Genomic DNA, 24,277 nt, shown 5'->3' on the forward strand with positions numbered 1-24,277 from the left:
TAAAACTAAGTAACTTTTTTAAAATTTAAATATAAAAAGTTTATATCAAACAAATATAAAAGTTACCGTATGTAAAGCTAAAAATATGTTTTAGTAGAAAATTATTTAGTTTTATCAAATTTTGAATATATATTTATATTTTATATGTTTATAATCTTAAGGGTTTTTTTTTGCAAAATATTTGTAAACTCAAGGGTTTTTTTCGCAAAAAAATAATTAATAATAACCTGGAAACCTGCTATTGCAGGTAACAAGGGTAAAACCAACAAAAAAAAAATGACAAATTTGCGGTATAAACGAACCAAAAATCTGCCGAAGGGTAAAACCGATATTTTCTACCAAACTTAAGGTTTTTTATGACATTATCCCATTAACTAAAGTGTTAAGGTAATACTTTATTTTGCTAGTGGGAAAAAAAGCCTAGCTTTTGAGAAGAATGAGCAAGTATGAGAAGATGTCAAGCTTTTGTTATTTATGGTGTGGACTTGTAGTGAAGGAGGGGAGGAGAACTCATTTTTTCCCTTATGCTATTGAAGAATGTCATATACCTTTTTAGTAATTGATTCACACGTAATGGCCTTAATTGGCTAATTGATTCACATAATGGGCTATTTACTTGGATTTTTTATTTAGCCAATAGTGAGATGTTTAGTTGGATTTGCATTAGGTGCACATTAGATTAAATATATAAAATCCATTTTTTTTTTACTTTTGAGGAGATATTGAGGAGTAGCACTTGCTATCCCTACCAAGTAACTACATCTGGTGGTGGATGGTAGGTCATAGGTGAGATGGGGTTGGGAGTTCACATATAACAGAGAAAAAAATGAAACATGACAAAAGAAGGTTAAAAAAGTCTTTTTATAGTTGAACTTAAATGAAAAGTTTAATAGATTTGGTAAAAGTGACAACCAATGAAAGAAATTAAGACCATAAGGATGGATCGTTGTGTGTCGTTTTTTAAATTTGTCCTCAAAGTGAAATTATCAATAAAGGAGCAATTTGTAATTTAGTCTTCCATTCCAGAAAAAAAATAAAAAAATAAAAAAGGAAATTCAAAAGAAATTCAAAAAAAGCAAAACCATGTTTCTTTTTTCTTTTTTGGAAAGAACCCATGAAAGCCTCCAATCCCAACGCGTAAGAAAACACCAACATTTTCGTTGTTTATTTATTGTCTCTCGCCCTCTCCCTTCCTTTCGTTGTCGACTCCCTGCTGACTTACTGCTCATCTTTCTTGGTCGTTGTCTCTGTTCATTTTTCCTCTGTTATCGCTACTTCAGGTTTATGTAAACTCTGCTCATCCTTACAAGCTAATTTTGACTTTCTAAGAATTTCACTTATCAATCACATATCACATCATAATCATTTGAATTTTCATAAACAGGTGATTAAAATTTTGTTTATTTCAGCTACTTTTGTTTAGTTTACATATCAGTTACAGTCCAATTCTCGGATTCTCAAAAACTCCTTCCTTAATCACTCTATATTTTGAATTCATAAACACAATTTTTACGTTTGGTTCTTTTTTAATGATGTTATAGATCCTTAATTATAAACCAAAAACTCAAAATCAAGAAACTTCAATTTACGATTGTCATAATTCTAGATTACCTGCTAGCTGATGTTCCCCTTGTTCAAAACTTGTGGATCTGTGAAGACAAAATTAGGATTTTGGTCTTTCTGTTTGAAATTAAGCTGGATTAGGTTTATGTAATTATGTTTGGAGGTACAAAACTGATAAGAAATTTCTTTGTGGATTTAAGACATATGATATGACATTGGTCAGCTAAGCTGATGTCATTTGTGACTTAAATCATTCATACCTTCCGGTTTCGAGTGTTTCGACTTCTTCCATAAGTTGTTCTACTGCTGATACAGAAAACAGTCTTCAAGTTCTATGACTATCTCCATTGCCAATGGAGTCTCTGTTTGACACCTTTCTTGGCTGTATATGTTTTTCCTATTTTGGTAAAGTGGATTTGTTTCACCTACTAAATGAATCAACAAATTGATATAGTTAGACAGAAGGCTACATGATCTAACTTTTAGGCTGCATTTGTCAAGATAGATATACTTTCAAGGGCATTCCAGTTATGAGGATCACCAGGGCATTTATGTCTTTTTCATACACGAGAGATCGAGAGATCAAAAATTGCAATTTTGTCCCTATCTTGCATAACAAACGGGGCCTGAAAGCTTTAGCAGACAAGAAGATTTAGAGCACTAGAATCCTCACTCACTATTTTTGTTAGTGAGTTCATAATCTTTAGCACACAAGTATTTACGACTTTGTATGTGTAGATTTTGGTTCCTGCAGTGAAGTGCTGAACACTCCTTGTTCAAGACTTTTAGCAGTGCATTTAGTTGTTTTTGGAATGATATTTGGTGTTGATTTGTTTTCTTATGTAAGTGAACTTCAGATGAATTTTATTTAGACAACAATAGGGATACTTATGTGGGTTTAACAAAACAAAATAGAGATATTGTACAACAAATGAACAAATTGTTTACATATTTTCTTGCAACCCAACATAGCCAAAAAAAAAAAAAAACTCAATTCAGTTAAGTGAGCAGCTACTTTTTAAATAACTCACATGGCAATGTAAATTTTATTTTACATCAATACTTTGCTATAAGCAGATGAGATTTAAGTTTCATATTGTAATCAATAATTTGCTATTATGCATTGGCATTTGTACAGGTCCTAACATTAAAGAACAAGTGAAGAAAGCCGGTGAAACCAACTCTTATAACTAATAACTGAGAAGGGTGAAGGCTCATCAACCCATAACTCATAATGGTTATTCTCTCTGAACTCCTCTCAGAAGGAACTTCTTCTTCATCATCAACTTGTGGTTATAGTTCATCATCTCGTGTCCCTCCTTCATCAACTGATGGTTATAGATATGATGTATTTTTAAGTTTTAGAGGTCTAGACACTCGTCTTAGTTTCACCAATTACCTTTATGAGGCACTTATAGACGCCAATATCATTACCCTCTTGGATGATGAAGAGATTGAAACAGGGGAAGATCTGAAACCGGAACTGGAGACTGCAATTAAGGCATCTCGGGCTTCTATTATCGTGTTGTCTGAGAACTACGCTTCTTCAACATGGTGCCTGGATGAATTGGTGCTGATCCTTGAGCAGCGTATCACATCCAACCATATTGTCATCCCAATCTTTTATCATGTGGAGCCCACTCATGTCAGGAAGCAGCAAAGTAGCTTTGGAGATGCAATCGCCAAGCATAAACAGACAATGGAGGCAGAGACATATGCAGATAAAAGAAGTCAATTAGCTCAAAAGATGGACCGATGGATTAAGGCACTTGTAGATGTTGCTAATTTAAAAGGAAATGACATAAAAGGAAGGTAACCGCTTTCTTACCCGTATTTCCATTATCCTTTAATTTTGTTTGATTAACACATGAATGTTAGTACCACCTTCAAGTCATAGTGTCTTTTATGATAAATAACTTAACTGGCATGCTTTTTCAAATACAGCACAATGATAGTTATGATGGTCTTGTGTAAACATAGTGAAGTTAGGTTGCCCATTAGTGAAATCTGGTATTACATTGGCATCTTTTAACTTTTTATACATAAATATTTTTGACCTTACACATTGGATTCCTGTATGGGTAGAACATAGAAGTGTAAACACAATATCGTTTTAATGTGAAGGACTTGATTATAATTATTAGTTTTGATATAATTTTGATTTTGAATCGTTGGACAAATTAAATCTCCAAATCTGGTTTGTTACTTTTGTGGTTCTTATAAAATCTGATTTAAGGTTAGAGACAGAGTTTATTGAAGAAATTGTGAAGGACATCCATCATAAATTACATGTACACTTAAGGAGAGTTGGACCACAACTTATTGGGATGCAAAATCATATTAACTTTGTAACTTCATGGTTGAAAGATGGATCCTCACATACGGCAGACATACTCACTATTTCGGGTATGGGTGGGATCGGGAAGACATATTTAGCCAAACATGTCTATGGGCTATATTCTCATGAATTCCACAAAAGCAGTTGTATTGAAGATATTAGTAGGGTTTGTGATGGAAAGTTTAATGGGTTGCTTGATTTACAAAAACAACTTTGCAATGACATCTCAAAAACAAGTTCAATTAAAGTTCATGATGCTTTGGTATACACCTCAAAGATAGAGAATATTGTAGCTCGTAAAAGGGTGTTTCTCACTCTTGATGATATCAACACCCTTGATCAGTTGGATGCATTACTTGGGAGCAAAGGTTTTCATCCAGGAAGCAAAATAATTATAACCACAAAGGAAAGACGTTTGATAGAGAGGTGTGCACTATTCAAAACAGACATTAAACCAAAGCATACAGAGCTCTTGCTTCAAGGCTTACATGAGACCGAATCATGGAAACTTTTGTGTCTCCATGCATTCAAATGCAAATATCCCAAGACAGGTTATGAAGGGGTGTTTTATAAGCTTGTGAAGTATTGTCAAGGACATCCATTGGCTCTTGTAGTATTGGGAAAATTTCTATATGATCGAGATGTAACTTATTGGGAAGGGTGCATAGAAGGGCTAAAGAAAGAAACAGATTCTCATGTGAATAATGTCTTGAGAATGAGCTTTAACTCTTTGCAATCCAAAAATGATAAGGACTTGTTTAAGTATATTGCTTGTTTTTTTGTTGAAATAGATAGAGATGTTGCTGAAACAATATTACAGGCATGCAATATAAACATAAGATCTGGAATCCCGAATCTCCTCGACCGATTCCTTCTTACAATTGGAGGTAAAAACAAATTGAAGATGCATCAGTTGGTTCAAGAGATGGGAAGATTCGAAGTACATCAAGAATCACATGACAAGCCATTGAAGAGAAGTCTATTATGGTGTCATGAGGAGTCATTCAGAGTATTAAAACAAAAAAAGGTAAGAGGTCATATGTGGTTTTAAAAGTATGCATGTTAAAAATATTTTGTATGGTCTTAACTTTTTATTTGCATTATGTTTCTTCATAGGGTAAGGGAAATCTTGTTGGCCTTGCCCTTGACATGCGCATGCTTGAGAAAGAGATGTTGGGTGCATCATATAAGCTAAAAACAGATGCATTAAGTATGATGGATAATTTGATGCTACTACAACTCAATTATGTTCACATGAATGGGTCTTATGAGAACTTTCCACTGGAACTAAGAGGTTTGTGTGTGCATGGGTTTCATTTGAAGTATATACCTTCAGAACTACCTATGGAGAATCTTGTTGCTCTTGACATGTCATATAGCAATATTGAATCATTTATCGGTTGTTATAGTAATCCACAACGACTTGAGAAGAGGAAAAAGCTAACTTATCTTCATTTATTATTTTTCATGCTTAGTTGAATTTCACTACCATTCTAACTTCTTTCAGTTTTTATAGTTGGATGGATTATGCTTAAAAAACAAAAGGTTGCTTGGATCATTGAAGGTTCTTATTTTAAGTTTCTGTAAACAACTTTGTAGTCTTGGTGACTTTGACCAATTCCCAGCTCTCGAGAGGTTAATAGTTAGAAATTGCACTGGTTTGCTTGAAGTTTGTGAATCAATTGAGCAGTGTGTTGAACTTTCCCTCATCGATCTAAGCTACTGCAAGGAGCTTAAAAACCTTCCAAGAAGTATAGGCATGCTAAAGAAGGTAAAAACAATGTTGCTAGATGGTTGTAATCTGGGTGAATCTCAAACTGAGGATACGGATTTAGATATGGATTCACTGGACATGTGCAATGCTAACAAAAACATTAGCATAAGCACAAGAACCTCTTCCTCCACATTTGTGGGTGCTATGCGAAGCCATTTGAAGTTTTTTTCAAGTTCTTTGTTGAGATCTCTAGTAAGGCTTTCGCTTGCAAATAATAATTTGTCCACTGAATCCTTTCCTATGGATTTCAGTAGTGTGTCCTTGTTAAAGGAATTATATTTAGATAACAATCCTATCCATTCCATGCCCAATTGTGTGAGAACCCTTCCTAAGCTTGAGATACTTAGTATGCAAATCTGTAATAAATTGAAGTCAGTCGAACATCCTCCACACACACTAAAAACAATGTTGCTCTATTTTGATCATGAGTCTTTAGAAAAAGTTGTATTTGATCCCAAAATGTCTCCCCTTATGTTATTTTATTTTCCAAGAAGTTACATCCCTGGGTCGTATGAAATTGAAGGCATTGTGAAAATCCAGGCAATGGTGGGTGTTGAGGAAAAGGTATTACGTAGCTTGGGCTGGAGTAATTTACTCCATAACAAAAGGAATGGGGGAAATAATCCTAGGAAATCTCGAATGCAGGTTTTGTCTAGTTAACTGTCTTTCTTTATTTGAATACATAAAATACTATAATATAATCATTTAATTAAGATGTTTGTATTTGGCAGATGTTATATGAATTTGGAATATTCAGCACGACATATGACACAGAGGAGATGCCGAGTTGGTTTATTCATAGAAGCGCAGGGCCATCGATATCATTTACAATCCCATCATCATCTCCAAACAACCTCCTTAAAGGAATCAACTTCTGCTTTCTGCAGACAAGGAGAGTTTTGTATGAGAGGCCTTTAATTCTACTTGATCATTTCCCCGTTACACCGATGATCACAGTTAGTAATATAACAAAGAACCGCATGTGGATATACGAACGTCTCTGGGACAGATACTTTGTAGATCCAAAGTGTTGGGTGGTGTTAAGTCATTGGATGTTTGGGATGAATGAGATGGAGCCTGGTGACCATGTTACTATTACTGTTACAGCACGGCGTAATGAACTTACAAAGGAGTGTGGGGTGAGTCTTGTGTATGAGGATGATGGAGAGAAGAAGGATGAAGAAGAAGGTGTGTTGGGTTATTACAAGTCATGGAATCACATAATTGGTGGAGATCTCTCTCCTTTTCAGACAACTACAGGACAATTCATCCTAAGAAACCAACAGTTTGTTACATGTGGCATTGTATTGTTTCCCTATCATCGTAAATTCGTTCCAGACGGCCCCGACATTCAAGGTAGATGTGATTTTTGTTAAATATATTTTTATTGTCATGTCTTATGTATAATGACCTACCTCACCCATCACCCACTTTCTTTAAATAGATGGACAATGACCCACTTATTTTAACAGATGGATCATAACTTAAATCTTTTAAACAACTGGATCATATATATATATATATATATATATATATATATATATATATATATATATATATATATATATATTTATTGACCTATAAGATAAGATTTTTTATTTATTTATAAAATGTAAAAAATAGAAGTTGTACTTTTAATTTATAAAATGAATAGACCCAAACATTGATTCAGAAACGGGGACCGTTTTGGTCCCAGGGGTATTTTGGGAAGACTTTCCTAATTTAAAGTTTTGAGTTAGTTTAGGATTCCAATTAGTTTAGTATAAATAGGGTATGGTTGTGTGACGTTTTTAATTAAGTTTTTTTTCAGTAATAAAATATGGAGAACAAGTAATTTTCCCAGATTTCTTCCTCCCCTGTTTCGCTCATGCTCTGTTTCTTTTCTGCACACAGTTGAAGTTTCCATTCTGTCATAATCAAGTGAATTGATTCTTGTGTTAAGTTCATTTTCAAGAGAATTAAGCGAATTAATTCCTTCATCACTTTCCATAAATAGATGGATAATGACCCATTTATTTTAATACATATGTCATAAATTAAATCTTTTAAACAGGATCATATATACGATTGATTTTATTGACCCATAAGATAAGATTTTTGGTTTGGTATGGTGTGGTGGCATCCATTATACCCTACCCTGAGGAGTATTTAAACTTTTCATTTTCTAGATGATTGTCAGCTAAGAAAATTCTAGTAGCAAAAAGTATTTGAGAGGCCCTTCCTCTTGAAAGAATGGGAAAACCCTATTATTTATATAATTCATTATCAGTTAGTTGCTTCTGGTTGTGAATTTCCTGCTTATTCTCTTTACTCCGTGTGGGGCTTATCAGCACACTCAATTGATTAAGTCTTTCGATATGTTGGATCACATAAATATATATGGACCGAATACGTATGACTACTTTGTCCAAGTAGGTTGTTTGTGAACAATGATTAACATATCACTTTTAATCTATTTTCAGTATGAAAGGAAAAGTTTTGGTTCAGAGCTTTATCCCTAAGGAAGCTTGACATAAGTCGTCGCGCACATGAGGTATACTTTTTGACACCCAAACCTTTTCTCTCATCGCGTAAACAAAAGGAATACACAACCGAATATTAGGAATCAAAGCTCTCAATTCGTTTAGGGTGTAACAAAATAAGGGAGTTATAACCTTTCATTGAATGCATTGAAGTGGAAATATTAAAATTTGGAATCATTGAATACTACAAATATCTGTTCATACCATGTCTAAACACTAAGGGTCAAAATCTAGGATTGAATTCTCACCACTCTCTGTCACAGTGTAATATGCAATTGAGACCAATTCATAGATTAATAATTTTCAGTAGATGTTGTTCTTGGGTAAATTCTATGTTAATAACAAACTATTACACTTTGGAAGACAATATGAAATTGTGTAAGCATATTGCTTGATTTTAAGGAATCTTATTGATAGATTCATTCTTAGGATAGAACCAAGCAACATGTTGAGAATGCTTAAATTGCTTCAAGAATTTGGAAGAGATGTGTCACCAGGACTCATTAATTCTGTTGAATCAAGAAAATGTAACATAATATATACGCTTCCAAGTAACTATCTGTTTTCATAACATTTTGTGTTGTATCCTGTATAATATATAACTTTTAAAATTTTCTTACTTTTCGTTTCTATGTAGGGTGAGGGGGGATCTTCAAGGTCTCATCCTTCACATGAAAAGGATTGAGAAAGTGAGGCTACATGACTGGCATGAGTTGAAAATAGATGCAATGGGAAAATGGGTAGCCTGATGCTATTGCAAACTCAATCGTCTATGACCTAATTTTCCAGAAGAATTAAGATAATATATACCAGCCTCTACTACAAAATTGAACACATTTGGAATTGTATGTTATTTCCACATGATTCTTTTAAGCATAGGTATCAAAATTAAACACTTCTTGAATTGTGTGCTATTTCTTGATCATAATTTGAGCTGAAATCTTGACCATTGCCTTATCAACAATGTCTATCGTGTCTATGGACTCAAAAGCTCAAATCCTTGATAGGATTCTATAATTTATTTGGATACTACGTAAAATTCACTTGCTACACCTTAATATGGGAATTCTTGTATCATTTGTTTTTTTAATTTTAGAAGCAACAGTTTTAATTAGGTCGCCCCTTTTTCTCCACATGACGAGACAGGATAGTAATAGTATCACATATTAATTTATATATCTTATCTTTACCGTCCTCTATATCTTTATTGTTACTCTTGTTGTTGTCAAAAGAATATCATATTCTCATCTATTTTCATTTTCCATCTCATCTTGATATTCTATCAAGTTATGAGTAGTATTTTTGCAACAAAGTTAGACTCCGAAATATGGTCATTTGAGGCTGAAAATAGATCATCTACATCAAGTCATCACTTATCAGTGGTCTTTTTGACCTCTATATGAGCTAAAAAAAACCGGTTCATCTCCTTACCAACATCTTGATTACCATTGAAGCCATTAGAGTTGGTCATAATTACCATTCACACTTGCATTAGTAACCTTGTTTTCGGTATCCACATTGGAGATACACGGAGTAGAGGCTTTAATTACCTCATTTGCAACAACTATAGTATGCAACTCCACCATAAAAATAAATAAATCATGTTCCCAGTAATGTATTGAAACAAATGAACTCATATTCGTTTCTTCATGATACTCAACACTTCTATGGCTTCTGTTGACTAAGTAAGGTTCTTTTTATTAGTCTTCATGCACACTTTGCCTCCTAACCTCTATTTTTTCGATCTCTAACCACACAACCTGTCATCTACCACTGAATAATGCATCCCGAAACCTTTCTGATTAACAACTGCCACAGCTCCTTCTCGTTCATAGAGTTGGGGAAATTAAAAAAAAATGAAAAGTATAACAAAATATGATCCATTGATTTACACGATCTACTAAACTTCCTTCCTTCTCTTAATTGATCGATCTTTGTAGAAGAAATTTGCCATCCTCCCTCCTGGTTGCACTGTTTCTTACCTGATTGAAATCTTTTCATAAAGATTCCCCTGTTATTGGATTGAAGAAAGCTCACTCATACTCCTAATAACACCTATCAAATTCCCCTGAAGCAATCTGGTAAGCCTCCTGATGAAACATGAAACTTCTGTATATATAACTTCCTCTTTCCAACAGAATTAGCCATAGAAACACAGTAGTCCTACGTATTGGGTACAGAAACGATTGAAATAATATTAAAACTGGAACTGTGTATATATATATATATATATATATATATATATATATATATATATATATATATATATATATATATATATTTACCAAATTACAATGTTGTAATAGGAGACACTGAAAATGGTGTGCTATAATAAACAAATCAATGAAACACGTTGCTATTTCTTGCATTTAAACCTTAAGAGTCAGTCAAAGATGGTATTCATGAGCATTCAAACCTTGAAAAAGAATCAAAGCACGCATATAGGCACACAAGTCCCTGGTCTATTGCATAGAATCTGTGAAAAGAATTTAACATGCTCTTCAAAGTTATTGAAACAAAGAAACAAACAAGACTAAATTACAAAAATCGCCTCTATGTTATATTACTTTTTATGCGTATGGTCAAGTCGATGGATTTAATGGACGGGCAACCAGGGACTAAAAGTGTGACCAAATGTTGGTTTAGGGATGGAAAAGGTAAATGATGAAACTATCAGACCATATCGATCGCATTTTCAACTTATTTTGTTATTAGGACATAATACTTTGAAGAATCTATCCAATTATAATAGTGAAACTTGCATTGTATCGGGATGATATTGCTACAATTAATAGGTTTTCAAAGTATATTGCGGTAATACGCATGAATGAAATTAGGATGCTATTAGAAAACAGATCAAAATTTTGTTTCTTAGATTTAGCCCTAATTAGTAAAATGAAAAACTTGAATTGTTTGAGATATAAACAAGATACAAATTACACATACTCGACATTTTAAAATGAACAGGTTACAACACATTAAATAACAATGTGATATGCATTTATACCACTTATCAATTGGTGAGTCCTCAAAGACACATTCTTTCTGAACATCAATGCTATAACTAACTGTTACATTTTTCAAAGTAAAATGCCCTAAGAAAGAAACGGAAGTACCTTGCTATCATCATAAAACCAAAGTCATTTGAAGTTGCTAAAAGGTTTGGTATGTATAAATAGTCCCGTGCTTCATTAGAAGAATTGGAACTTACCAGTGGATTTACAAGAAGGAATTGAGATTATAGAAAACATTACATAAATAGTCCCATGCATCATTGGAAGTCATATATAGGTTAAATCATTAACTTTTTTCCTTGATGAAAATGGTCTTTGTGGTTTCAATTCCTTACATGGTTTGTTTCTAATCCATATAAAATGATATCTATATATACCATTTTAATAGATTTATCTTTTTTTTTTTACTTAATTTTATTTTTTAATATGTTAACATTGAGGGACCCACCATACCAAACAGTTCACACACCTATGTTCACCAGAAAGATTACCAAAGTTATATTCAAGCTTAGAAAATTACAAGAAATTAAGGTTGTATACAACAGTAAGAATAAAAAAAAAAACTCCAACAAGAAAGAAACTATCTCTTTTCTGATCATTTTGAAGAATGAGGTCTCTAAAAATCTGAACTCTGCATAACTTTAAGAATATTGGGTTCATCAGTAACAGGGTATCTAAAATTTGTTGTAGAATAATTTGTATCACAATAAAGTGGTGCATCAAGTGACACGTATACTTATTTTATTCCACTTACTAAAAGCATGGAATTCGAAAATTTGGTTTATAAATGAAGTCCCAGAAGAATACATATATTTTTTCAGCTGGAAACATATATAGCTCAGATAAACATCTCCCCAATCACCTGTATAGACGATACCATATGAACCAATGTTTAAAGAACAGCATAAGCATTTCATCAAATACCTTGACTACGTGATGTAAGATGACCACATTCACCAAAAAAACACAATGAAACAAGGAAATTTTAGGAACATAATCAAGTATAACATTCTAAATATTGAGAACTGAATAAAAAAACCGTCATCATAATAATAATGAAAGTCTACTGAAGGAGTAACAAATTGAGGAGGATCATGAAAGTACAAGATCTAACCATGAAAAATGAACAACGAACGTTGGTTTGGAGGTGTTTCTGTCTAATTTCCAATACGGGTGATTTTAAGAAGGCCTTCAAACACCTCACATTATTTCTTTATTCAAATTTTGATCCAGCATGTCGAATAAAGATAACATGAAAAGATGATCCATTAGAAACAATAAATGTGCCTTGGGAGCAGGGAGGCCGGGTAGGGTGAGAAGAGGCGGAGCAGCGCGGTGGAGCGACTGAGTGCAATATGAAGCATTGCCCTCGACCACTACCAGAAGTCAGGAATTGAGTTTGATTGTGCTTGTTGCCCTTGAACACCGCTGTCTGAAATTTGGGAATTGGGGGACGCATTTGAGGGAGAAATAAGAATTGAAGAACGTCAGAATGTGGGATCGTGGAAAAATGTACTTCATCTTTCAACGATCTCTAATTCTCTTCCACTTCATTTAATCTATTAACATGACTTCATTTAGGTTATGCATATGAAGAGGTAGCAGAAGTCTCACCTGGTCATCGATTCATTGCATACACCATGTATGACAAAGACAGCAATTTCTTCAAATTATGTGTTAGAGATTTGAATTTAGGTTCTCTCTGTAGTAAGCCACAAGCTGATTGGGTCTGTAATGTGGCATGGGCTAAAGGGGGTCAAGGCATATCTGTATCATGAGGTTTTTTTTTCCTTCATATCAGTTGGCTCTAAAATGAGCTCTAAACCCTGTATTTTATTTGTTTGAGAAATTGTGATTTGATTGTTGTTCCAGTCCCAAGCTGCTTGTTTCAAGAAAGCGAGAGATGATCTATACAAGGTTAAAGCATGGGTTTTCTCTCCACAAGTCAAAGTTATTAAGTGTTAGTGGGTCGAGTTGAAAATGGTCAAAATCCATAGAAAAGAACTAAAAAAAAAGTTGATTTGGCTGCTGAAGAAGCTGACATTCGTGAGGAAGATGTGTTGAAGGAGAAAGATGCTTTTGAGGATCTTAAGAAGCTGGCAGCCAAGTCGCTAACTGAGACAGTTAATCAGTTGATTGACACTGTTAATCAGGTGAGAATCATATCTTTTTTTATTTATAATGCTTTAGAATTTGTTTGAGGGGTAAAATAGTAATTTTGTTTAATTTCGATTTTCAGGTGAAGGAGGATGAAAATGCCGAACAGGCGACCCGACCATCAAGAGTCACTGATGCGGTCAAACATCGGGCGACCCGGCCACAACAGATGACGTGAGGCATTGGATCAACTTCTTGAAACAAATAACTTCCCGGAGTTCACGGGCAAGGTTTTGCCCCGCTCCATGTGAAGGTTCATGTGTGTTGGGTATAATTGAAAACCCGGTCTCCATCAACTGGTTAGTTTTCTTAAATTTATTTTTGAAAAAAAATACCCAAACATATGTTAATAAAATTAAAAATTATACGTTGTTTAGGGACAAAATCGGTCTGGTGCACCTCTTAAAGCTGCAGACAATGTTATTATCTCACAGCATCAGCATGCAGCAGCCTCTCAAATTCAGGCAAGAGAAACCAATATACATGCACTCTCATTGAGCTTACCCGATAAAAAGGTATTTCTCTTCATTTCATACTTTCTTTATTATTTCTTCTCTATAAATTCAATTAAATTTCTAATTTTTCTGATGTGAATGAATTCTAGGAAGCAATATTGAAGGAGCTTAAGCTTGTAAATGACAGCTTATCAAGTCACAAAAACGAGACAGGTGTCCCCATGAATGTATCCGAAAGCTTCAAAAAGGAATATGCAATGGTACTATTACAGCTCAAAGAAGCTAGTGATCAGGTATCATTTATTTCATAAATAATTATTATCATATATATTTACAAATTACAAATTAATTTTAACAAATAATCTTAATCAGGTTGCTTCTGCTCTTGCAAATTTGAGGCGACGCAACACATACCCAGGAATCCTGATGCCTACATGGCAAAAGCCTAATCCCGATTCCGGGCCTGTTGTGGACCCCACGACTTCTAATCATGAAAACAACTTTCCTTCCAATAACAATAATCAATTGGCATCTAATGTGATTGGGATTTTGAAAAGTTCAAGAAATGAAGCACATAAACTTGTACATACTGCTTTACAGGTGATCAATGTTTTATCTGTGTAAATGTTAATTATTAATTGCGTTGTATTTAATATAACCTTGTTACTTTCAAGGAATGTCTAAAATAAAGGAGGAGCTTAATAATGTTAGGTCAAGTGTGGTAGCGGTTTTGGATTGTCTTGGTGTGGGAAAAAACCCGAGTGAACCTGGGTCATCATCATCATCATCATCATATATCAATAGATGATGATGATGATCACCGTCGGTAATGGGACGGGTCAAAGACACCTTGTTATGGTTGCAGCTCAAAGACACCTTGTTGGCTGGTAATGGGACGGGTCAAACCAGGAAAGTTGCAAGGGTTCAAGCTCTGCAATTGCTAAAGCAACCAGAGGTTTGTGGGGTTTTTTTTTTTTATTCTTTTCCCTTGCAATTTAATAGGTGTTTATTAATGTTGTCCTTGACATATTCATGTAATTTTATCTGACAGAAAAGAGGGATTTTGAGGACGAATAATCGACTTCCTCTGCATTGTCCTTCCTATTACTTTGGTTTGTACAGTAAGTATATTCAGTCTTCCTTAGATCTTCTGTTAAAATAGGTAACATAGAAGACTTGCAGCTTATCAACATAATATCAATAAAATATACGTTGTTTGATTGTTTCCATCCCACAATAATTGAACAAATTTCCAAATTGGATGCCCTATGCGAAATGCAGCATTTTGAGTTTAAATTATCAATTTACCCTCATTATTATCATTAGGAAGTCTTTCTGTTCATTTTTATTTTTTTTTATCAAACATAGTCATTGGAAACATGAAGAACCTTTAAATGATAGGTTTCTATCAGAGTGGACTTACATGAGTGGGTTCTATTTGTATTGGTGCTGTTTTTCTCTTTTGCATATAAGAGGTAATCTATATTGGAGACTTTCTTACCTGTTTAGTAAATTGTGCTTGTCTGTAGCTGTAGGTATGTTTTTTTAGTTTGATGCAAGATTAATGGTTACTTTGACACTCATTTGACATAAGTTTTCATTTGATATTTTCTTTTTTAACTTGGAATGAAACGAAAACTAGGTTAATATCTCTATTTATCATTCTGTTTTCCGTATTTTCACCATTCCTTTATATTTTTCCTTCTACAGGGATCGATTTTGTGAGAAACAAAAATAAGGTCTTTGCACCAAAGAAAGTCACTATACCGCTAGAAGACATAAACTTGTTCTAGGGCTTGATCTATCAACATTTTTTTTATACCTTGTTTCCTTGTAAGTTGCATTTTAACTTTCATTGTGCATGACATCTCTGGAGCAACAAGCATATACTTAAAGTCTACCTGTTTTCCCATGCCTTTATAATTCAGATTTATCATCACATATCACAGGAGAAGCACTTAACACCTCCCAACCTTGGAAATATAACAAGTTGATCATCTTGCTACACTAGACTTTTACATTAGATTTGCTATATAGATAAATTAGAAATGTACATTCAAGTTTAGTTTTCAAAATTAGTTGTCATAATTTATGAAAGAATAGGAGGTGATCAAACTTCTCATTTTGCTCCGGAAGACCTAGAAGTGCTCCGGCCTCCAGATCTTCCATCATTGCTTCTAGATGCTCGTATTTGTTTCCTAGGAATGCCTATAAGAAATAGCAATGTATTTTTATTTTATTTTTTTTTAACTCTTTATTTTTATAATGAATTTAAGTATAATTTTGGTTGTTGTAGATTGTTTCTGAACTGAACTGACTGAGCTTCTTGTTGCTCAATTTATGTGGTTGGATTATGATAATCCACCTAAGCCTATTTATCTTTACATTAATTCATCCGGAAAACAGGTGATTTTTTTCTTTTGTTTTGTTTCTTTTAAGGTTAAATTACTAAATACAAGAAATAAGTCAATAAAGATTTTGATTTTTTTTCTTTTGTAGAATGACAAAAATGGAGACAGTGGGGTCTGAAACAGAAGCATACGCCATTGCTGACATCATGGCTGTAAGCAATTAAAATCATTCATTTTATCCTTTTAAGGTTATTTACTGATATGATTTATTAATTTCCGAAATTGCCCTCAAGTACTGCAAGTCAGAGGTGTATACAGTTAACAGTGGGATGACATTTGGTCAATTATCATTCCTCTCATATGCTCTTAACATTGGCTGCATTCAATAAATAACAACATACTTTCATCAACTTATTTACAATATCATTGTACTTTTGTTTTCTTAAATTCTCCCTATTATAATTTTGAAAAATCTACCTAGTTATAGGTATGCCATTGAAATATAAAGCAACTTTCTCTATGATACCTGAGCAAATATTCATGTGATTGATTACTTGACATTTATATTTATTTCTTTTCTTGTATTAGGTACAAAGTACGATTTGGATTATAAATCTCCTAATAGATCAGGACAAAACTTCAAGTCAGGAGAAGATATGGAAGCCTTTCTTTTTCTGTTTAACTTTTCTTCTGAAGATATGGAAGCCTTTCTTTTTCTGATTAACTTTATATTCACCATTGTTAATTGATCTTTTAGATTGCAGCTTCCATGTCATCGTACTTCAGGTGTTTAGTTACTTTTTTTTTTTTCTATTCAATGAGAAATATTTTTTCACTGTGTGGTGATGAAATCAAGCTTTGCAATTCACTGATAAGGACTGGAAACAACTGAATGACATTAGTTATTGGATACAAGGAAGATGACCAGGGGGTGTACTTCACATGAAACATAATTATGCTTCAAAACTTACTAAAGCTCATGAGTTTGTTGTTGAGTTATCATGTCATGTGAATCAGAGGTATCAAAGACAAACTGTTGCAGGGGGGGCATTAATTTATCGGTAAACACTTTTGGCTCTGTTTGATTGATAGCTATTTCTATATAGCAAATGTTAACCTTGGTCTTTGTGTTTTTTGTTCATAGATTACAAACACCAATTTCTTTCAAACAACAGAAGATCTAGAGTTTAATTGGGTGATTGAAGGTGATGGATGTAAACTTGATTCTGGAACTCTTAGTCTACCAACATTAGAGTTTAATTGGGTGATTGAAGGTGATTTTGGTTCTTGAAACGAGACTCAAGATATCATATTTTGGCATGGCTAGCAGCTTTGGAGGAAACGAGACTCAAGAAAAAGTAAACACACAGAGAGTTGTTAACACATAGTAAGTTAGATGATGCAATTGTATATAAATGAGTTCATTGTTTTATAACATTTACTCACTTTTGGAATAATTATTTGTATTTGACATATTAGTGAGATGAATTATCTTTGTTATTTATGGTATTTTATTTTGTATTATGAGATTTTTAATGTATTATTTAATTTGAAAATTAGTAAATCTATAAATAATATTTTTTTTAACATTTAAAATTATGATACGCAAAAATGTGTGTCATCTTCATTTATGACGTAGCCTTTCTTGACAGGGGCTTTCTTGATACGCATTGTGTGTCATTAACATGTGCGTCGTAAGGTTACGACACGCGAATGCGTGTCCTCTTCCTTTATGACAGGGCCTTCCTTGATACGCATTGCGTGTCGTAAACGAGCGTCGTAAATGCGCGTCGTCTCTCTTTATAACAGGGCCTTCCTTGACGCGCATTTGCGCGTCGTCTGAGCCTTTTACGATGTGCAATGAGCGTCGTAAAAGGCTGTTTTTCTAGTAGTGGGAATCTAGAAGAAAGTTGTAGTACTCAAAAATACCAACGCGTGGATAAATGAACGTCAAAAATGGAGTTCGTATACAAAAGTTATGACCTTCCGAAGATACAGTTATCTAAGTGCATAACACGTGGTAGAAACCCTAGCCGCCATGGTTCACGACGTGAACATTAATTCCACAACGTGAAACGTGTCAGGGACACTAATCAGGGCTAAAAAACACGTGTTAAAGCTACGGGGTGGCTCATGGATGTTCACGACGTGACCCTAGGCATGTCACGACGTGAATGTGCCAAAATCAGCCTATAAATAGCGATCAAGACCCTTTCATTCCTTACACCTTCTACTTTTCTCTCCCTCATTTTTCGTAGGTTGTTTCCCTTCTTGAGCCTGACAACGACGAGCCTTTGACCGTTTAGATTCTATAGATCACGCTACTAGGGTGAGTTTCACGACCCCACTTTTTAATATTTTCGGGGGAAAACACATGCTAAATATTGTATATAAGTTAATATTATGTTTATATGATAGTATATTCATATCAACATAGATAGTTATACTAACCGGGATATAGTTGTTTTAAATATGATATTTTGAAAATATACAACTGTTATCAACTTGTTAGCATGTTATTATACTAATGTAGATCTTGAGTTATACTTAGGATTCTATATATATATATATATATATATATATATATATATATATATATATATATATGTTATGTGTGATATAGTTTCGGAGTTATACTCGAAAGTTCTATATACAAATTACTAAGTATGTTTCTACTATTGGTTTTATGTCAAGATAAAACCTAGTTTTACCTCAAGTTATAGCTGTTATACTACCTTATTATGAAATTAGGAGTAATGTTTAAAAGCATTGTCTAGTAAGTTAGGGTTTTAGACACGAATATGCTTTTGTTGTTAGAGCTATAGGAGTCGTCGAAGTCTACATGAGCTATTGTATTCATCAACTAAGATTGGAAATCTTAGGGAAAATCCTCTGACCTGTAAATGTTAATCCTGACCGAGCGAGGAAGTCGTGTATGAATAAGATACGGGTTGACAACCCCACTTGTGGTTGCTAGCTACAACCAAACTTAAGCGAGTGACGAACTGTCCTTTTATTTGTTTATTGTTCCCATGTTTATGAAGCGTGTGGAACTTATCTTAAGATGCGAAACTTGTAGCATCAAGCAGAGGTTTGAAACTAGTCATACAGCCGCGATTACGGACTTATGGTAGCAAATTGTTAGAAGCATTATACTTTGTCGTATACAAGTATTAATGTTAAGTATAAGTTTCCCCTTACTTATACTCTAGGTTCAAGGAATGTTTAGGTATAAAACTTATTTGATAAGTAGACTATTATACCTAATATATATACTAAAGGTTGGAGCGTCAAAATGATACTTTCAAAACTAAACTTTTGAACTTAGAAAAAGTATTATTTTTACTCAGACCTGTGAACTCACCAAATTTATGTTGACGTATTTTCAAAATGCATGTGTTTTCAGGAACTTGATAAGCTAGAATAATGTAACTTTCTATTATCAATAAAGGTATGTAGTTTACAATAAATTTTTTTGTACTGTACAATATATATTTGATAACTATGATATAAGGAATGATGTTACACCGCCCGGTGTTTCCGCCGACGGTCGGGGTGTGACATAGTATTTCCTTAAAGTTATCCTTTTGTTTTAGTATGTTCTTAATTTTGGTAAGTAGGCTTTTGTTGGAACATTATAAAGTATAATGTACATTAGGCTTATTTTATGATTGTGATGAATAAGAGTATCGAGTCTTGAACTCGGTTTTGGAAAACTCCCTGTTTCTTGAATTACATGCATTATCTTTATAATTTTTATCGGTTTGTATCGATTGGTATAAGAGCAACAATTCTGGTAGCAACATTGTTCATCAGAATGACTATTCATAGAGGTATTGTTTATGTGTCATTGTTCACCATATCACTATTCACTTTGGTATTGTTCATCAAAACTATTGTTTAACTGTTCATCGGTTACTGCTAGTAAGTATGTTTAAATTCATACCAAATTTAACTGTTCATTGGTTACCAAGTTTTATTGAACTATTCAGTTTTAAGTTTATAAATCATAATCGATCCAGAATCGAAAACAATAATTCGGTTTTGCTGAACATTCATCAAAAAGTTGAATACTCGAACCAAACAACCACACACATATAAGCCACTGCCAACTAATGAACAACCCTAAAAGTGTAAAATGAATATGAAGGATGATTCTTCAAATAAGTTATTTTCCTCAAATCAAGTAAGGAAAAGATAAAGCCATTATATCCAATGAAATAACAAAAAGATTTAGAATAAAAGGGTTTTCTAATGTATATGAGGAAATGTAGAAGTTATTTAGGTCATTAGATCTTCATACACAAGATTAAGTTTCTATGTTTCCAAGGCCAAATTCCATATAATATGTTAGGTTATTTGTCGATGATCATAATTAGTAATATTACAAAAAATCATCCAGCATGGATGTACCAACATTACATTCACAAATGTTAATATACATGAAGATTGACTGATTTTGTTAAGCCATTTATGAGGATTAGCAATGTACTTTATCTCATCAATGTTTGCTATAAAGTAGACAACTTTCTTCGTAATTATCCTTGGCTATGCATCCACCTCAAGCATCTATTTGACATAGGAATTTTGGAAAAACCGGTAACATAAAGCACATCTTATTAGTAGAGGGGTAATTTAGGCATTTTACTTATTTAACTTGTTAAGTGGAGGGAAATCTACAAAAAAAAGTCCAAATATTTTGGGAAAATTTTTAATAGTCCTAAATTTTATTTTTTGAATACAAAATTCTCGACTTTTTAACCTTTTTAATAATAAAATCCAAGAAACCGGTTAATTTATTCGGTTAAACCCTTCTTGACATGTTTAACAAGTCACATGACCAAATCGTTAATTTTTCAAAAATAATGGGACTTTTCTGCAGATTTCGTCAAAACTTATATATAATGTATAAACGTATTTTTTTACGTATTTATATCTATTTTTACGTACTTTTGTATTTTTAAGTTTTTATATGTATATGTTTACGTATTTTTATGTATTTTAAATGTATAAATGTATTTTTTTTACGTATTTATATATATTTTTAAGCATTTTACACCTTTTTTTTATGTATTTTTATGTGTTATTTTTTATGTATTATGTATTTATATATATATATATATATATTTTACGCATTTATGTCTTTTTGTAAGTTTTTATTTATACATGTTTACATTGTTGATGTATTTTAAATTTATAAAAGTAGTTTTTAATGTATGTATATGTATTTTTAAGTATTTTATATATATATATATATATATATATATATATATATATATATATATATATATATATATATATATATATATATATATTTATTTATTTATTTATTTCTATGTGTTATTTTTATGTATTATGTATTTATGTAATTTTTAAAAAAAAATTATATAGATGTTTATGTATTTTTATGTATTTTAAATGTATAAACGTATTTTTTTTTACAAATTTATATGTATTTTTAAGTATTTTACTTATTTTTATGTATTTTGATGTGTTTTTTTATGTATAACGTATTTATATCTATTTTTTTTTATGTATTTATGTATTTTTTAAAGTTTTTTATACAGATGTTTATGTATTTTAAATGTATAACTGTATTTTTCTTATGCATTTATGTATTTTTTTTTTACTTCAAGTCGTCTTCACCATTTCATACAATTCGTACAACTTCTTTAAATATGTTTAGATGGTTTTCCTACATATCTATATATTTTAAGCTTTTCCCTTTAGCTTATCTTGAAATTAAACACTGAATGGGAAAAACTTAAAATATATGGGTATGTAGTAAAACCATCTAGACATACTCGAAGAAGTTGTGTGAATTAGATGAAATGGTGAAGACGACTTGAAGTAAAAAAAATACATAAATACGTATAAATAATACGATCAAACATTTAAAATACATAAGAATCACCAACAAAAATAGAAACATATTTCTAACAATTTGTTCCTTTAAATTTCTAAATCATCACAACACAAGATTCATACTTGTAATAAAGGTTTTAAGCCATCGATTAAAGCAATTTATCTTCTAATTATTCTTTTCTACTATAATCTTCATCGTATAGGAACATTTACGACTCAGGGGTCAGAAACCACTCATTAATTCAACAATCATATATGATATCATCAAAAAGGTAGAATAGTTAACCTTGATTCAAGTAAAGATAGATCAATTCTTGCAATTTTCCCTTGATTCTTTTCACAACTAGCAAATTTGCTAGGAAATTCTATACTTTTTGTAAACAATATCAATGACAACAAATTTCAACCATAACTTGATATGTATATGATGTTATTCAATAACAACAAACTTTCATCAAAAATCCAATTATAAAGCCCAAACTTCATGTAAAACATTACAAAAGTCAAGTTAGAGTTTGAAAACCCTAAAAATTCCGACCTAAGCCCATTTTGGACTATGATTTCCTTATTGGGCTTAATGGGCCAATAAGCTTTCAATTCGATTGCTTTGGGCTTAGAACTCTTAATTGGGCTCTAATTGGATCCACATTCAAAAAACCTAACATTATTGGGCCATAATGAGCCTAAAAGGGATTGGTTTACCCTTAATGGGCCTTGTTGGGCCATAATCGATAAAAAAAACCTTAAAGGGCCATAGAACCCATTCTTTCAAGCTAATTGGACCGTGAACCATCCCAAACACCTAATGGGCCAAAAACCTTCTTATTGGGCCTTATGTTTTCGAGCAAAACCAAGAATGGGCCCAAGTAAATCAATTTATTCCCCCTTTTAGCCCATTCTTGGCCCATGTGTTGTGTAAAAAAATGAATAATTAAATAAATACCTTGCCACCACATTTTTATACATGGGATAACCATGGAATATATACAACATATATCCATAAAAATGCTACATACCTCCATGCACATCATGTCACACTCTCTCCCTCCCCCCTTTTTCTTCTCTGCCGAACACACAAACACACACACATCTCACTTGAAAATTTTCTCAAACATTTCCTCCAAATTTTCAAGAATCATAAGAGCTTCAAGAAGGATTTCATCCAAAAATCACTTCAAGTTATATACTAGTGGTAAGATCTTACAAACACAAGTGTATTATTTCATCTTTAAACGCCTTTACTCCTCTTACACTCTTTTTTCGTGAATAATGTTCTTTAAACATCTTAGAACTCGAGATCTACTCAAGCAAGGCTTGCTAGAGCCGAAACCACTATCTTTCCTTCACCAAACCGAAAACAAACAAGCAAGGTGTCGCACCCCGAAACCGAAGGCGGAAACGTTCCGGGGCGGAGGTGATGTCATGCGTAGTATCACAACCAATGTACATAGTAAGCATAGTAAACACAAAACTTTACATTACATAGAAACATTTACATTTGTTTGAAAGTAAATTTATACATGATTATAGATATATACATTCAAAATGAACAAAAGTAAAGACGTGTCTTCTACGTACTTCGTCTTCGCCAAAAGGATCGTTGGGTATCTGTCTAATGTGGACCTGAGAATACAAGCAGTTTGAAAATCAGCATAAAGCTGGTGAGTTCATAAGCGGTTTATTTTCGAAAAAGAACAAGTTTCCTTTGGTTTTCTGAAAATGTTGTCATCCAAGAAAATCCCATATTTTCTTATAAAGATAGTTTAGTTATCCATTCGTTACACAATTCGATTATGAGCAGTTATGTTATCCTAGGAAAAACCCTTATCTTCCTAATAGTTTAGTTATCCATTCGTTACACCATTCGATTATGATCAATTATGTTATCCCAGGAAAATCCCTTATTTTCCTAAAATTCGTGGTTAGTTCTTAGTTCGGATTTCAATGTACTAGTATCTACCACACCATTAACATCAGATGAGTATTCTGAAGTTTGGTTATCCTACACACGAATGTCGATTATCTACTGTAGTTATTTGCAATTTCGAATCTTTGGAGACACTTAGAGGCATAAACTAACTGTATATTCGAAGTTCTGGTGACATCCAAAGGCGTGTTTTAGACATATTTCTGAAGCTCTGTCGACATCCAAAGGCGTATGTTTTCGAAACTCAGTCGATGTCTAAAGGCGTACTTTCGAATTATTTCCGAAACTTTGTCGATATCCAAAGGCGTATA

At 32.8% G+C, this 24,277-nt stretch overlaps 1 protein-coding gene across 5 annotated transcripts; it reads left to right on the forward strand.

Moving 5' to 3' along the window:
• The first annotated feature begins 1,152 nt into the window (after positions 1 to 1,152).
• LOC145041953 (disease resistance protein RUN1-like) lies at positions 1,153 to 9,308 on the forward strand. Of its 5 annotated transcripts, none has more exons than XM_078990232.1 (8): positions 1,153 to 1,280; positions 2,702 to 3,375; positions 3,800 to 4,928; positions 5,018 to 5,672; positions 6,170 to 6,320; positions 6,407 to 7,031; positions 8,138 to 8,208; positions 8,835 to 9,308. In XM_078990232.1, the coding sequence occupies exons 2-4, from the start codon at positions 2,798 to 2,800 to the stop codon at positions 5,378 to 5,380; spliced, it is 2,070 nt and encodes a 689-aa protein (XP_078846358.1). In that variant the 5' UTR covers positions 1,153 to 1,280; positions 2,702 to 2,797; the 3' UTR covers positions 5,381 to 5,672; positions 6,170 to 6,320; positions 6,407 to 7,031; positions 8,138 to 8,208; positions 8,835 to 9,308. The 5 variants fall into 5 exon arrangements, with proteins under 5 accessions (XP_078846358.1, XP_078846366.1, XP_078846338.1 ...); XM_078990240.1 differs by having other exon boundaries at positions 6,216 to 6,320; XM_078990212.1 differs by having other exon boundaries at positions 5,018 to 6,320.
• Positions 9,309 to 24,277: the final 14,969 nt, after the last annotated feature.

Source organism: Lactuca saligna, chromosome 1 (assembly GCF_052625555.1).
Source record: "Lactuca saligna cultivar CGN05327 chromosome 1, ASM5262555v1, whole genome shotgun sequence".
NCBI classification, from domain to species: domain Eukaryota; kingdom Viridiplantae; phylum Streptophyta; class Magnoliopsida; order Asterales; family Asteraceae; genus Lactuca; species Lactuca saligna.